Raw genomic sequence first — 15,695 nt, 5'->3', positions numbered from 1 at the left:
CACCCCCCTTATAAAACATACAACACATTTATATAAAGAAATTATGCCAGAAGTTAAACGTCACTTTTTCCAATGACTCAGCACTAAATAGAATACCATGAGCCAGTTCACGTCCCTCCAATATGTTTTCCAAGGAAATGCCTCCTTACCAAATGCAAACCAAATCAACTGCCGTTTAATTTCGGGGTGCTCGACCACCCCGAAATTAAATCCTAGCACCCCTAAAATTTGAGAGATTACTTATTTACTCTATTTTTTTGTCTTGTCTTTTTTTTAAAAAAAAGCTAGGAATGTTGTACCGTATTTTCCGCACTATAAGGCGCACCTAAAAGCATTCAATTTCCTCAAAAGCCAACAGTGCACCTTATAAACCGATGTGCCTTATATATTGATCGATATTCTGATTTCTTGGACATAGTATTCTAAATGTTCAGCAGAGCGCTTTGTAACAGCTGCAGCGGCTGTGAAAGCTCTATATAAATAAAGCTTTATTGTATTGTATTGTATTGTATTCCCTTTAGCGTGGCTCCATCTTGTGGATGCATAACACAACTGCAGCCACTATTGAAGCTTCTATTCTATGCGCCTTATAATGTGGTGCATCCTATACATAAAAACAATTTTAAAATAGGCCATTTGTTTAAGGTACGCCTTATACTACGAAACGCCTTATAGTGCGGGAAATACGGTACATAACCTATTAAGAACAAAAATACAGCTCCGAGCGTGCCTCAAAAATGATTTGCAGCCCCCAATGCCTCTTCTCAGCTACGCTCTGAGTGTGTTATCTCCACAGAGCAATGTGCTGCCTTCGAGTGTCATTCAGTTGCAGTGTAAGTAAATGCCTCAGGAAATATGTAATGTATCTTAACGTCAATCACTCAATACCAACACACAATTATCATGACCATTCCACATTTCTGCTGCTTGTAGGTCGAATCAAAGCTTTGCGTTGATGTTTTTATGGATTTAGCTGGCATTTCTTTTCGAGCTAGAAAATGTTTTTGTTGGTCAGAGACACTAAAATAGGAATGAGAGAAGCTAGCTGCTGTGTCATGTGCATTTTTAGTAGACGCTAAATTTTAGGGTCTGGTATATACCAGAAAAAAAGCAGGTTAAAATTTGTTAAAATTGTTAAAATAATCATAATTGTTAAAATTTGTTGTCTACACCCAGAAAATTAGTAGGGTTACGATATGTTTGTTGACATATACAATTCATTCCTCTTCTCCTGTGGGTTTATCAATAATAACCTTTGTCATTTTTTACTCACAGACTTTGCCCAAAGGTGTACCGCACCTCTTTTATAAATGTGGGAATATCATTGTTTTAAGATCTACAACATTTTGTGAAATGTCACTACTTGATCCGACAACGGGCATCTTTTTCATTCATTCATTTTCCGAACCGCTTGATCCTCACTCGGGTCGCGGGGCGCTGGAGCCTATCCCAGCTGTCTTCGGGCAGTAGGCGGGGGACACCCTGAATCGGTTGCCAGCCAATCGCAGGGCACACAGAGACAAACAACCATCCACGCACACATCCACACCTAGGGACAATTTTGAGTGTTCAATCAGCCTGCCATGCACGTTTTTTGGAATGTGGGAGGAAACCGGAGCACCCGGAGTGACCCACGCAGGCCCGGGGAGAACATGCAAACTCCACACAGGGAGGCCGGAGCTGGAATTAAACCCGGTACCTCTGCACTGTGAAGTCGACGTGCTAACCACTGGACTACCGGGCCGCAACGGGCATCTTTTATTTGGAAATGACTTAAGAAGCTGAAGACTGGAAGAAGTTATGTCCAGCCTCATATTAATGCAAAATATGTCACAGCTTTTATTTTTCTTTTAACAATGTGTAGTTCATTATAATCCTCCAAACAAAAATCAACGATGACAACATCGGTTTGGAGGAGGCAACAAGATGTGTAAATTGTTATTCAGACGCGAAAAGACTGGTTGGACATTGATGCAAATCAGACAAGACTCACACAGATAATTAATTCACAGCCTGCTCTCATGGCTATTAAGTGGTGAGGCGGTTAAATAAAAGCCCCAGAACAATGACGACACTTTTTTTCCCCACTCCCATTGCTTTCAGTAGACAACCTGTTTTTGTTTGAACATCATCACATCATAAACTTTCCAAGTGAACCTGCAAACATGCTGGATGTTTTTTTTTTTTTTTGTGTTTGTTTGTTTGTGTGATTGATTTTATGTATTTATTTTTTTGTCTGTGTCTGTCCAATGTTTATGTAAGACTTGGTTCATGATAACTTATATAATTACAGAGTATGAAATGCAAATCTGTTTTGATTGAGTGCATATATTGACAATATTCCATTGGTGTAAGGCCCTTTCAAGTGGAGCACATTTTGTTTTTAACATTTTGTTCAGCGTTTAATGCCCAAGCGCACATTTTCTGGCCAGCGGCGAATTATTATAATTATCCACATAATCATCATTGTTAACTCCTTTTTGCAAATGACCTCTCTGATGGCACGCTTTCAAAACGATGCACTGGTGTTTTTTTTTTTTTTTTTTTTTCAACCATGACCGTGATGTGTGAGCTTGGGTTATGTTGAGTCGCAATGCAAGTCACGTTTTGATGGCAGATGTTCTCTCGTCTTTGTTTTTAGTTTTTTTTTTTTTTTGAATGCCATCCAGTTGCCACGCTGCCTTTGAAACTTCGGAATGTCACCCTTTGACTCCAAACAAATACTTTCTGGAAAAATATGGACTAAAAACATAACGTATTGATACTTTTTTTGGCTAATGGCTTATTAGTCATTTGGGTTCTCAAGTTCGTTTTCTCTGGTAGGGAAAATACATTTTGGTGTCTCAATAGATAGCATTTTGCCTATCACTCGGCACTTGTTGTAAATCATTGCTTCCAATTATTTGCAGCTTTTCTCAACACTTGATTGAAAAGTTGCAAAACACTGCTGGGTGACATAATGTCCTAATTCGCACATTTGTGACATCGAGGCATTCTGTTAGATGTGTCAGCCCTTTCACACACGCACGCTTGCTTGTGACACGCTCATCATCCATTCTTTCATACAGATACAGGTAATTTCACAAGTGAAGGAATTTACTTGAAGCCCGTCATGTGTACCTAATGAAGGGTCTGTTGACTTCATGTGTGCTTTTGATTCGCTAAAGTCAGAGCAGATTTTTTTCGAAAATGCATCTTCATGAAAGTAGTCTCGTGTCAAATAACGTCTTAAGGCAATCTTTCAAGCTGAGACCTTTGCCAAGTGGCTCTGAATGTCACTCGCGGACTTGACACTCAAATGCCACGATGATTAGACGTTGCAGGGCGGAGAACCCGTCCTTCATATTTTAATGCTTGAATGTTTTATTGACGTGATTGTAAAGATTATTCGCTGACAAGCTTGGGTGACCGGCGTTAGCCCCCATTTAAAAAAAAAAAGAAATACTGACACAATGGTGCTTCACGGGCTATCCTTTTCACACACCTGAACTGAATAATGCTTCAGGATTCTAAAAATGTAGGTTCAAAGTGAGATTACAAAAATCTTTAAAGAAAATCACACCGACAGAGTATAAACTGAAATCCCTGGTCACAAGGTGCCAGGAAAAACAACGCATGAAACCAAAAGCGCTTGCAAAGGCAAGGTTCAATAGAACACCGAGAATACACAAACGGAATATCCAAAAGTCCAAAAAAAAAAAAACAAAGAGCATTACTAGAAGAACAAAATTACTGACTAACAAGGACCTATGATCAATAAACGAGAGCGACCAATGACCATGAATGGTGTCGAGAGCTCCACAAAAATCACACTTGAAGCACAACAGCAAGCAAGGTCGGGAATCTGACAAGGCATTGGAGAAGACAGAGTCCTTAAATACAAAGCCAGGCTTGATGAGGAAACGAGGTGCAGGTTCACCCGCTGGAGGGAAACGCCCTTCACTCCAGCTGGAGTTGGAACACAATCAAGACAGAACGTGACAATTCCTTTTTCGTGTTGTCTAATTCTTCAAATATTCTCAATTGTGTACCTTCCGTGCGAAAACTGCAACTACCATCAACCTATTGCTTATACACATCTCGAAATATATTTGACAAGACAACCTAGACGAATAGCAAACTGAAAGTCTCCTGCATTTTGTCGGATAATCTCTTAATGGCAAACACGTAGTTTTCACCTGCGTCACAAGGGTGGCCCGTTTACACGCGATTGGTGCAGCATGTGCTTGTGCACGGAGTATTCATAATTGAAACAACTCACACTCACACGAGCGTGAAGTCCAGACTTGCGGGGACGCGTGTAGGATGTCGGCTGTCTGTGTTCTGTGCTCGCGCTACCGTGCCTTGAACAAAGTGCTTTCTTCGAGGAAGTCAGCCAGTCATTAAATACGCAGCAACCAATTGAAGAGATGAAAGAGCGAGCAACTGGTACCGCGAGCCTCGGAAGAAAACGAAATCTGGTTTTGAAAGCCTTTTGCTTTATTATGCATGTTGTTCATTTCCTTCTGCTGGCGTCAATCTGACGTGTCAGTCATGACGTGGTGTCTGTTTGAATATCTTGAACAAGAAAGAAAAATAATATCCTGGATTGATCAGACCTTTTGTGAGCATACAGTATTTCTTTTGCGTTCTGCATCAACCGTCACTTAACTCGTCTGCTTTCCCGTTCACGGGCTGCAATCACACTCCCATCAGCCACCCACATGTTGTAAATTGTATGCGTAATTATGGACTAGAGTAAGTGGGGCTGTCTCACCTGAGCCGAACACTGAGGAAATGTAGATTTAATCTCCACTGTAATTTGCTCATCCGCCGCGACTCTGCTGTGAAGTGGTAGAGAAGCGATGCTTTGGCACGGCACATACTCGATCCTGCTGCAAACGAAGGCAATGTTGGCAAGATGTACCCTTTTTGAGTAGTCACGCGCTTGATTGATTGAAGTCGATTGACTGTCGGGGCCAGCAAAGTGTCCTCTGCTAGACTAAATGCAATCAGAACAACCTCACCTTAATTACTGCATAAATTTATCAGGTCATATTTTTTCCATGAAATTCTATAAAGTGACTTCTAAAAAAGTCTCTTCTCTTTGGGGAGTATGGTGGAGGGCAACATTCAGGAATTCTTATTTAATATTGAACCATTCATTGAGCTGGTTATCCCATACCATGACAGAGACACAAAGCCCCGCCCGTTTATAATTCTGCTCAACATCTCAAAGATCACTGACAAGATGAGATGTTGAGTGTTGTACGGCTCCGCTGTTTGTCGAAGGCAGCACATCACATGACATTGCCGTGACACTGGCCAGTGTCTGCAAGGGTCGCTGTCTGGCCAACCACATAGCAGGCTTCCTCCTCCTGTTTTGGTCAAAATGAACCCAGCTTCATCCATACAGGTAGTCATGTGGTCATTCGAAGGAGTCCAGATGCACCACGCTATATGGCAAAATACGTGCCGTTATGTAAGTGGGAAAGAAAGACTTCAAGGGATCATCAGGTCTATTTTTCACCAACAAGCTCAATCTTTTTTTTTTTAAATCATGAAAATAATATTAGGTTGCATTTTCAGTTTTACCCATTTGTTTTGGAGTGCAGCGGTCCACTGGTTAGCACGTCCGCCTTACAGCGCAGAGATCGTGAGTTCCAATCCGGCTTCAACCTTCCTGTTTGGAGTTTGCATGTTTTGCCTGTGCCTGTGTGGGTTTTCTGTGGGTACTCCGGATTCCTCCCACATTCCAAAAATATGCGCCGGAGGTTAATTGAACACTACATTGTCCCTCGATGTGATTGTGAGCATTCGTCTCTGCAAATGCTTGGCAACCAGTTCAGGGTGTACACCACCTACTGCCCGAAAACAGCTAGGATCGGCTCCAGCATGCAGGCAACCCTCGTGAAGATAAGCGGTTCGGATAATGGATAGATGGTTCATCAAACGTGAGCTCATATGAGCAAAAACCACTAGCACCTCCATAAAACCAAAAACATTGTGCTGATTATTTCTTTTTGGTCGGGAATGTTTTAAGGTGGACCACAGTAGTTATGTGCATATAAATCTTTGTGACGACTGATCATAATTTTCAGACATTTAGCTATGCTAAAGTTTTGTTCAGTCTCAGGAGGCAGCCTGGCATGGATGTTTCCCCCAGGGCTGAGATTAGTCACTGCTCAAGGCAAAAAAAGGTCAGCCAATCGCAGGGCACACATAGACAGACAAACAACCATTCACACCTTGGGACAATGAAGGGTTCAATTAACCTCCCATCTTTTTGGAATGTGGGTAAACCAGAGTACCCGGAGAAAACCCACACAGACGCAGGGAAAACATGCATACTCCGCACAGGAAGGCCGAGGGCAGATTCGAACCTCCAACCTCAGCACTGTGAAGAGGAAATGCAAAATGTAGAATACCAAGCTGTTGATTAGGGGAGCTGTCTAATTGTCATGGTCTTGGTTTTTGTCAAGCAAATTTGCCCTGCATTTTTTTTTTTTTGACGAGTCTGACTTAGAAGGAAGAAAATTAGCAAGAAAATGTGGCAAAATAGCGAGGTAAGACTGCATACATAAAGTTATAATCACAAGGGTAAATCGGCAATAGAGGGAAAATCGGCAATAGAGGGAAAATCGGCGATAGAGTAAATACACACTCACTGAGCCAGTGTACACACTTAAAATGATTTAGAAGACTGCTGTGTTTTTTTTTTTAAATTAACATTTGTATGAGTGTGTGACTCACGGCCAGTTTTTGCTATGGGCAATATGAGCGACCGCTTTATTATTATTTTGCTCAAGGAACACAGACTGTCTAAATAGGCCCTTTAAGGGAAAGATTTTAAAAAATGAACTTTGATATGAACAATAGTAGGTACTGTTTCGCTGTTAGCCATTGATGAAGCACAGACGCATTAATTACTGTTCCAAAAGCCCCAACGAGTTAGACTTTATGATGTATTGCCCACTATGTTTCAGAGCATTCCCTGGTGCTATTGCTCAAAAACGATTGCAGATGAATTAATGTTGCGGCCGTCTGTGCTGGATTCCATTCCTGACGTCAGGCCCATTTTTCTTTCAATTTGGTCCGCCAAGGGTGCCTTTTGCCACACATAACAAATTCGGTCATTTCCTCGCCAATTCAAATCCAGCCTCGGGTTGAGCAATCCGGCCGGGTCACCGTGAGACTCTAAAGCTGCGCCCCGTACCAGAAAGCAATGATGAGAAATGGCACGCAGGTGCGGCGCTTGTCACTGATTCCTTCATTACGTTACTTTGCCGTCATTACGCCTCAAACCGCTTACAATTCAGGGCCAACAAAGGACTTTAAAAATAGCCAGGACCACAATGGACAAGCACTCTACAAACCTGTGAGAGGTTGACTCAAAAAGCAAATATCATGAGCATAAAATGACAATACTGACGGAACATGAGGTGGGGTTATGAGTTATGGTTTATTTCGAGGATAATTGATGGGACATTTTCTGGTCCGCTCGGCTGAGGAAAAATCGTCTTTACGCGAAACATGGATTTCCAATACAAGCACCAGTGTTGACGGCAGTGAGGAGTTCCCATGCTATTAATTCACAGCAGACGTTAACTGTCACCTATGGTGCACTGACATTTAGGATCCCAATGGTCACCCTGGTGTTTTATATGAATGTCTGTGTGTGTGTGTGTGTGTATATGTGTGTGTGTGCGCGTGTTTGAGCACGTGCTTGAGCGCATGTCTGCATGTTGCGGACCTAACCGTTTGACATAATAGGATTTTGCGTTGTTACAGCAACTTCAATCAGCCGTATTGCCATGCCACAAGGACCCAATTGTCCTGAAAATAGTCGAAAGCAGCTCATTGCGGATCCTCATCTGCTACTGTGGCAACAAATCTATTATAGGTGCAAAGGCTATGCCAGACGAAGCCTGTTCTGGTCCTAGAAACTAATCACGGGAGTGTGATTAGGTAGCCGTATTGACACATTGCACAGGACTTTGTAGTGCTTCAAAAGCAGATTCTATAGCATCTTGTGGCCCTTGCCTCCCTCTCTGCACTCTGATTCCTTTAATGACTCTGTTAACATGAGTGGCTCCCAGTCAGGAATGAAACAAAACAAGGCATTAAAAAACAAAAAACTGTTCAAGCACTTTAATGGGATGGCTGCAACCCACTCTGACAGATAGAAGTAACACAAAAAACTCCAATACTAACTGCAATATATTGTGCTTCGATTTATGTACACAACAAGTAAGAGTAGTAGAACAATTTATGTCGTTTACTTTTGTGTTTTCGATGCTGTGCTCCGACAGTTGTGCCGCGAGTGTTCATCCTGATAGGCTCAAGGCATTCAAAGTCCGGAATTGAACCCTGGCCTCTGTATTGTGAGGCGGACATGCTAACCAGTCGTCCACCGTGCCGCCTGGTTGTCATTAATAGAGTTGAACAGAATGAATGAACAGAAACAATTTTAACTAGTTTGCTTAAATAATTTCTGACTTAAATTCGGGGTTGAAGCAGTTTTCCCAGTTATTTTTTGTTATTTCCCCCCCCAGGAAAAAGCAAATATTTTGCCCCCCCCCCCCTCCCCAAATCTCCGCTGTGACTTTAAATCGTATCACTTGTCTATAAAATTGTTGTAAGCTAATATTCCTTGCGCACTCTCTGGCAATGAGCACGCCACTGCCACCTACTGTAGTGGATGTGCAGTTATTGTACACTTTATTCTAGTCCAGCAAAATAAAACACACACACACACACACACACACACACACACACACACACACACACACACACACACACACACACACACTATTTCTGGTGCAGCAAAAACTGAAGTCATTTGAAAAACTAGATTTTGAGTAGACACACATTGCATTTTATAAAATGTCATAATTAATGAAACATCTTAACACCCTGTGTTATAGCCTGTGTGCTAAAGGCCGCAGACCCGCATTTTGGCATCCAAATTTTGAAAAGGGTCACCACACGTGCCTGGCATTTACAATCCCAATTTCTCATGTGGGTGGCAGCTCATTTTCTGGGGCTCCTGTTTTAGCAGTGAAAGAGCACTCAGGGCCCCGTAATGATCAGTTGAGCTGAGCGAGGGCATTGCGCACTTGAATAAGCCATCAGCCGTCTTTTGCCTCCACTGGGAAAAACAAGCTCTCCATTCCCATCACCAAAGCCAAACAAGAACAGAACTGTCAAAAGAGACATACATCATCTACACTTCAGCCTGGTGAAGAGAATGTGGAGAGCTTTCAATCCGAGCTACTCTTGATGATATGACCGTGAAACAGTAGCTGCTAAATGGAGGTAGAGGGTGATCATCGGCCAAAAGTCACCAATAACTGCTCCACTGTGATACAAAAATACAGAGCCTTGACTTGAACTAGTAATGGCCCTTCTTCAAAAAAACAAAAATTATGTATTGCTATCTATGTCGTGCACGCCGCAATGACTCAGCGCTGTGCACACAAGCCATCCGAAATGTCGCAAATTAACTTAAGAGAGCCTGGCTGACAGAGAGGGACGATTCCTGTGGCCTAATTAGCACGCACGTATTTCATCTGACTGTTCCCGATAATTTGGAGCATTCCAAACATACAACAATTTACACTCCAAAACAATGTCTCGATATTTTGCCTTACAATGTCAATATTTGGAGGAATGAAACTTTCTCCAGTCATGGTTTTGTGCACTTTCAAGATGTTTTTCATTCTTCGTTAGGATCTGTAATGACACTTTTCAAGCTGGCCAGTCCTTTCTGCCTCCTTCAGATCAAAAGGAAGGCAAATAAAATGCTTGGCTTGCAGGCATCCGCTTTGATGTTGCTCCTGTGCATGCTCATTTGCGCTCCGTTAAAGGAGGTCTGGAGTGACCAGCCGCTCAAATTGTGGCATGTTTAGAATCAAACTCGGGTTGGTCTTCCACAGCTTTGGCATTTTGAATGTTATGATGATAATTTTTATGATTGCCCATTTTTTTCACATTGCATGGCCAGGCATATAGAGGGGTGAGTATCGATCAATGTGCACAATGTGGTATGCATTGATGCAGGTCTGCTTGCCAAGGATTTTCTAAATGTCTGTGTCCAAGGAGCCTCAAAATGCCATAGGATTTAATTTTTTTTTTAACATCAACATATATATATATATATATACATACATATACACACACACACACACACACACACATTTTCTTTTCAATATAGTCATAAAAAAATTGAGCTGGAAGGGTTAGCGGACAAAGCCAGCCTCCCTGGCATATATCCATCCATCCATCCATTTTCTGATCCACTTACCTTCACAAGAGTCGCGGGCATTCTATAGCCTATCCCAGCCATCTCCGGGCAGTAGGCAGGGGACACCCTGAACCGGTTGCCAGCCATTCGCAGGGCACACACAGACGAACAACCATCCGCGCTCACACTCACACCTAGGGACAATTTAGAGTGTTCAATCAGTGTGCCATGCATATTTTTGGAATGTGGGAGGAAACCGGAGTACCCGGAGAAAACCCACGCAGGCACAGGGATAACATGCAAACTCTATACAGGAAGGCCGACATGCTAATCAGTTGACCACAGTGCCACCCTACATCTATCTATCTATCTATCTATCTATCTATCTATCTATCTATCTATCTATCTATCTATCTATCTATCTATCTATCTATCTATCTATCTATCTATCTATCTATCTCAAGCTGACACATCCACCTCCTTGAATACAAACTCCATTTCTGAAGGAATCTCTACTTTGGCAACGTGATTGCCGCTTTTATTCAGTACCATCGACACCCACGCATTCTCTATCCATTCATTTTGATACGATGTGATGCATGCCACTATGAAAGAATAATCATCCTGCAGATGCCTTGATCCACGCAACATCCAAAGGATGTAATTATATGGCTTTGAGCACTTACTCACCATCTTGCGACTGTCTCTTCAGAGTTTGCAAAGATGGGTCATTAAAGCTTTTCTTGCAAGCCCACACGACAAGCAACAGAAGAATTAGATCATTGCAACCTTTAACGTTCCAGTCATGAGTCAGGCGGTGCTGTGAACAATGTTAACTCAACCTTTGCACCTGTGAAACGAACACATTTCTGAGTCATTATCTCTTATTCATCCTGTTCCTGGCAGTGAGAAAGTGATCCAGTAGTGCAGTCAAAACACACTGCACTTCCCTCTCCTGCTTGGTAGCAAAAAAATAGAAGTAAAAATAAAAATAAAAAGATCTACTGAGGACAATTGCAGGGTAGAGTGCATTTAGTGTGTCTGCCTAACAGTCAAGAGATTCTGTGTTCAAATCTTGGCTCAGACGGCGCAGTGGAGTTGCCATTCCAGTTTCCTCGCACATTCCCAAAACATTCAGTTTGGGTTAAGACACGAACTTAACTTTGGGTTAAGACACGAAAGAAGCGTGGACGTGATTGTGATTCATTATTTGTGTCGATGTCGGATGTGATTGACTGGCAACTAGTCCAGAGTGGAGGAACCCTTGAGAGTAAGCTCAACTACCAGTCTGAACACCAGCGGATCATTCTTGAGACAGAATAACAATTATACACAAAAAAAAAATAAAAAAAAAAAAAATAATAATAATAAATTATGTGACAAATCGGCACCCGAGTCATATTGTCTCGAGTGCTTAAGTTTTTGTCATGCTACCCCAGAAAACTGTAATAATAACAATAATAATAATAATAATACATTCCAGGATGGCCTGGTGGTCCAGTGGTTAGCGCGTCAACCTCACAGTGCAGAGGTAGCAGGTTCAATTCCAGCTATGGCCTTCCTCTGTGGAGTTTGCATGTTCTTCCCGTGCCTGTGTGGGTTTTCTCCGTGTACTGCATTTTCCTCCCACAAACCAAAAACATGCATGGCAAGCTGATTGAACACTCAAAATTGTCCCTAGGTGTGAGTGTGAGCGCGGATGGTTGTTTGTCTCTGTGTGCGCTGAGATTGGTTGGCAACCGGTTCAGGGTGTCCCCCGGCCAACTGCTCGAAGACAGCTGGGATAGGCTCCAGCACCCCCCGCGACCCTTGTGAGGATAAAGCGGATCAGAAAATGGATGGATGGCATTCCAGATGGTTTTTATTCTGCAGAATGATTCGACTTAAAGTGCTTGTATGTTTATTCAATGTGAGCACGAGTAACAGGATTGGCCATTAACACAGATCAGACTTTCAGTCACAAATCAACATCAAGATGTTTTGCCTCCAAATCCTGGACATTCACATGACATGAGAAAGGAACTCAGGGGAGAGTTTGTTTGATGGGGAAACTAACGGCAAGGTGATGGGGCAGCAACTTTCCTCTTCTGATCTTTCTTGACAGTCGAATTACAAACGTGACGACATTCCATAAAAAAGAAAATGAGTTCTTTTCCCTCGGGCTTCACGGCCTGTAATAAGAAGTCACGAATAACGAAGGACGCGTGCCAGGATTGTACAGTAGCATCAATGACCTCATGAAAATAGACTCAAGATTCATTGACGAGTCCTAAAACATTATTATATTTTAAATCCGTGATTTGAACACGTTGTTCTTGAATGACATTCATATTTGATAATGCACTTTATCGATCACATTCATCATGGCACAGCCTCACTGCCTTTTGCTTCATTATTAAAATGCATCTCTGGAAAAAAAAAATTATCTGGGAGAAAAATTAAGAGCCAATTGGCTTTTGTGGGTGGGTTGGCCCTATTTTGACCATTTTTCATTTTCTGCAAATAAATTCGAGAAATGATAAGATGCGAGTTTGGAATTTGAGAGTGTTAACAGTGAAACAAACAAAAAAAAAAATAATAATTTTTACTGAAACATATCCGGTATCTATAAATAGCTCATAATTGATTGGCAGAATTGTATATGGTTTCTTGTATAGTACTAAATGCCATTAAGAACTACCACTTGTTTTTACGATCGCATCTTTGTTAGCCTAAAACGCAACAATTGTAAGCAACAATAAAGTTGTGATGCATTTTGCCATCCGACGCTTCTCTTTTCAACACTTCTATTTTCTCAGCAGGTGGAAAAAAATGACATTTATTTTACCGTACAACCGGAAAGTGGTCAATGGAGTGCACTTACATCGTATCTACACCAAATGAGATTTATTCTTCACCCTGAAAAGAAAGATGTCATATCCATCAATACATCCAAAATACGGACAAATAAATAGGTACGTAAAGAAAGTACATGTGTTGGTAAAGTGACACAGTGTGTCCTGTGAAGTCCATCAATGCTGCCTGGCTGACAGGTGGAGGTGACGTGCACATCTGGGGTCCACTACAGTTTATGAGGGGCCCCGGCAGGGGGGGTTGGGCTGTTTCTTTTTTTCTGTTAGCAGGAGGTGAAGGTTTTCCAGAAGAAGTTTTTACAAGGCGCCTTGCGGTCACGCTGAGGCAGCGATAGCCTGTTGTAGACGGCCCTTTCCTCCAGGCGCGACTGCAGCGGCTCCTCCGCCTCCTCGGGTGACATCTCTGGAAGCAGGTTGGTGTCCAACGGCCCCTCTAGCAAACTGGAGACCAGCTTCAGGATGAGCTCTTTGCGCAGTTTGCTCAAGTCCTGTCCCTGAAGGAACAGAGGAGCGCACTGCACAATGAGTACCCTTTTGCGCTCTTTGCATGGGACAATATGTTGACTTCTGAACATTTCACAGAGGAATTAGAACAAGGAACTGCTATTCTCCATTTGTCGATCAATTGTTCTGTCACTACATTAGGTCCACCTGCTCAATATAATACGCTTCCATTCATCATATGAGTCCAGGATTTTGTTTTGACAAAGATTTTTACTCTCTTCGGGTTGACATTTTCAGAAGTAGTTCGATATGAAAATGTACAGTATTTTCACAATTCCAGAGAACACGGTCATGGAACAATATATTCATTATTCTGGTTGAAAACTGCTTTTAAATATTAGGAGCAGCTCTCAGTATAATGCAGTGTAGTTGTATGTTCGTTACACACAAATTTGCTGTATGCATATGTTTATATACAAATACATATACTATGTCTGCCTATACAGTATATACATATAATACACATATATAAAACACCAGTAAGCCTTAATTGTTTTGGTTTTTCATTTCTTTTTCATCTACTTTGACTTGTGTTTTCCTTGTATTAACGATAAAAAGTTGTATTTATGACTCTTTTTCCACCGCTCTGTCATGCACTTTGTGAGTCTTCTGCTACAATGACAAAACAAATCAACCTCTGCAAACCGCAAAAACAAACATCTTGTAAAATAAACGTCTCTCTGACAGCGTCAATCAACAACAGAACTTTTTTTTTTAATCTCCGCAAAGGCAAAATGTTGCAAGTGTACCTCTTATGTGGTCTGCGGACCTGTTAACGCATCAAAACTGCCGAATAAAACAAAAAAAGTGCTTCATCCTCACCCTGTTCAGCCCTTGCACGATGCTCCTGTCCTCCACAGGACGCACGGCGGCTGCTCTGACACTGAGCAGAACCCCCATGGAAGCTGCTAACACCACCAGGATCTGCATGCTGTGACTTTGGAGAGAGCCGCTGGAACCAGCCAGAGATCCTGAGCAGGAGATGGAGCAGCGGGAGTGGAAGGAGTATCGGTAAGTAGCGCGGCTGGTGGTCACCAAGATTTGGAAGTCGGAGAGGTACTGCTTCGCCTCCGTGCCCCTCACTCTTTTTATACGGATGTCTGACGCGGAAGGTGGTGGGAGTATGACGGAGTGGGTATGTGTGCATGAGTTTGGGGGGTGGGGTGGGGGGGGGTGTAGGGAAGGGTCAAAGCAGAACAAATGGAAGGAGTGAACAGTTAACCTTCATGATCAGGTGGACACATTCATGTGGTCCATCTGCAGCAGCGGATACGTCATCAAACCTCCCCCCCTCCGCCCCACTCCCCCGCCCCCAAAAAAGAAAAAAAAATTAAAAGACTGCTTTACACAGCCATCCAAAGGTAAAAAAAAAAAAAAAAAAGCATTTTTCAAACATATAAATAACCAAGTGACCACGAGCTGACTTGTTGTCAATGACATGGCGCCCGTGTCGAACAGCTTGTGATGAGCTCGGTGACACCTTCAAATGACAATCGAGTGGTCTGACGCGGGACCCAAAAGGACGAGAAAATCTGGCCCGAGGAAACGTTTCAAAAGAACGACGGAGACAATTTTCTTCAGTGAGGAGACGGAGCTGACGTTTAACCTAACGCATCAATATAACGATCCAATTTTCATGGACTGCCATGAACAATGGCACTCTTACGGGTGCTGACTGTGCTTTGGAAAGAACTTCAGATGTCATAGTCTACTCGTCATATCCTCCTGACTACCAGGAAAAAAAATGTTGTCCAATCACATTTATTTTGACATTCCCCAATCTATGTGAAGTAATTGGACTCCTCCAAAAAATTTTTTGAAATCCCACTACATTTTTTAAACAGGCTCAAATACACTTAAAACAACTCAAACAACACTTTAACGTGTTCATAAGAGTCTTATAATTAAAATGCCAACAGCATTTCAAGACAAAATGTGGTCGATAAAAAGTATTACTTTTCCTCTTCCCATAAAAAGTGCTTGCACTGAGGGAAGCCATTTTCTTACTTTTTCTAACCCCTACAAATTTGGTATCATTGGAAAGCACTGAATGTCCTCTTTAGAGTAACAAAAGGAGTTAATGCGATTGGAGGCACTGGGTGGGAGATATTTAG

General features: G+C 42.2%; 1 protein-coding gene across 1 annotated transcript; it reads right to left on the bottom strand.

Annotated features, from left to right (window-relative positions):
- Positions 1-12,083: 12,083 nt before the first annotated feature.
- sst6.1 (somatostatin family member 6.1) lies at positions 12,084-14,800 on the bottom strand. The gene is made up of 2 exons (XM_019887912.1): positions 14,404-14,800; positions 12,084-13,571 (listed from the first exon to the last, which is right to left on the bottom strand). Exons 1-2 carry the CDS (start codon positions 14,509-14,511, stop codon positions 13,341-13,343), a joined length of 339 nt encoding a protein of 112 aa, XP_019743471.1. The 5' UTR covers positions 14,512-14,800; the 3' UTR covers positions 12,084-13,340.
- Positions 14,801-15,695: the final 895 nt, after the last annotated feature.

The sequence above is a fragment of the Hippocampus comes genome, unplaced genomic scaffold (genome assembly GCF_001891065.2).
Source record: "Hippocampus comes isolate QL1 unplaced genomic scaffold, H_comes_QL1_v1.1 scaffold14, whole genome shotgun sequence".
Taxonomy (NCBI): domain Eukaryota; kingdom Metazoa; phylum Chordata; class Actinopteri; order Syngnathiformes; family Syngnathidae; genus Hippocampus; species Hippocampus comes.
The sequence above is the reverse complement of the archived record's forward strand: the minus strand, read 5'-3'. Positions and strand labels throughout refer to the sequence as shown.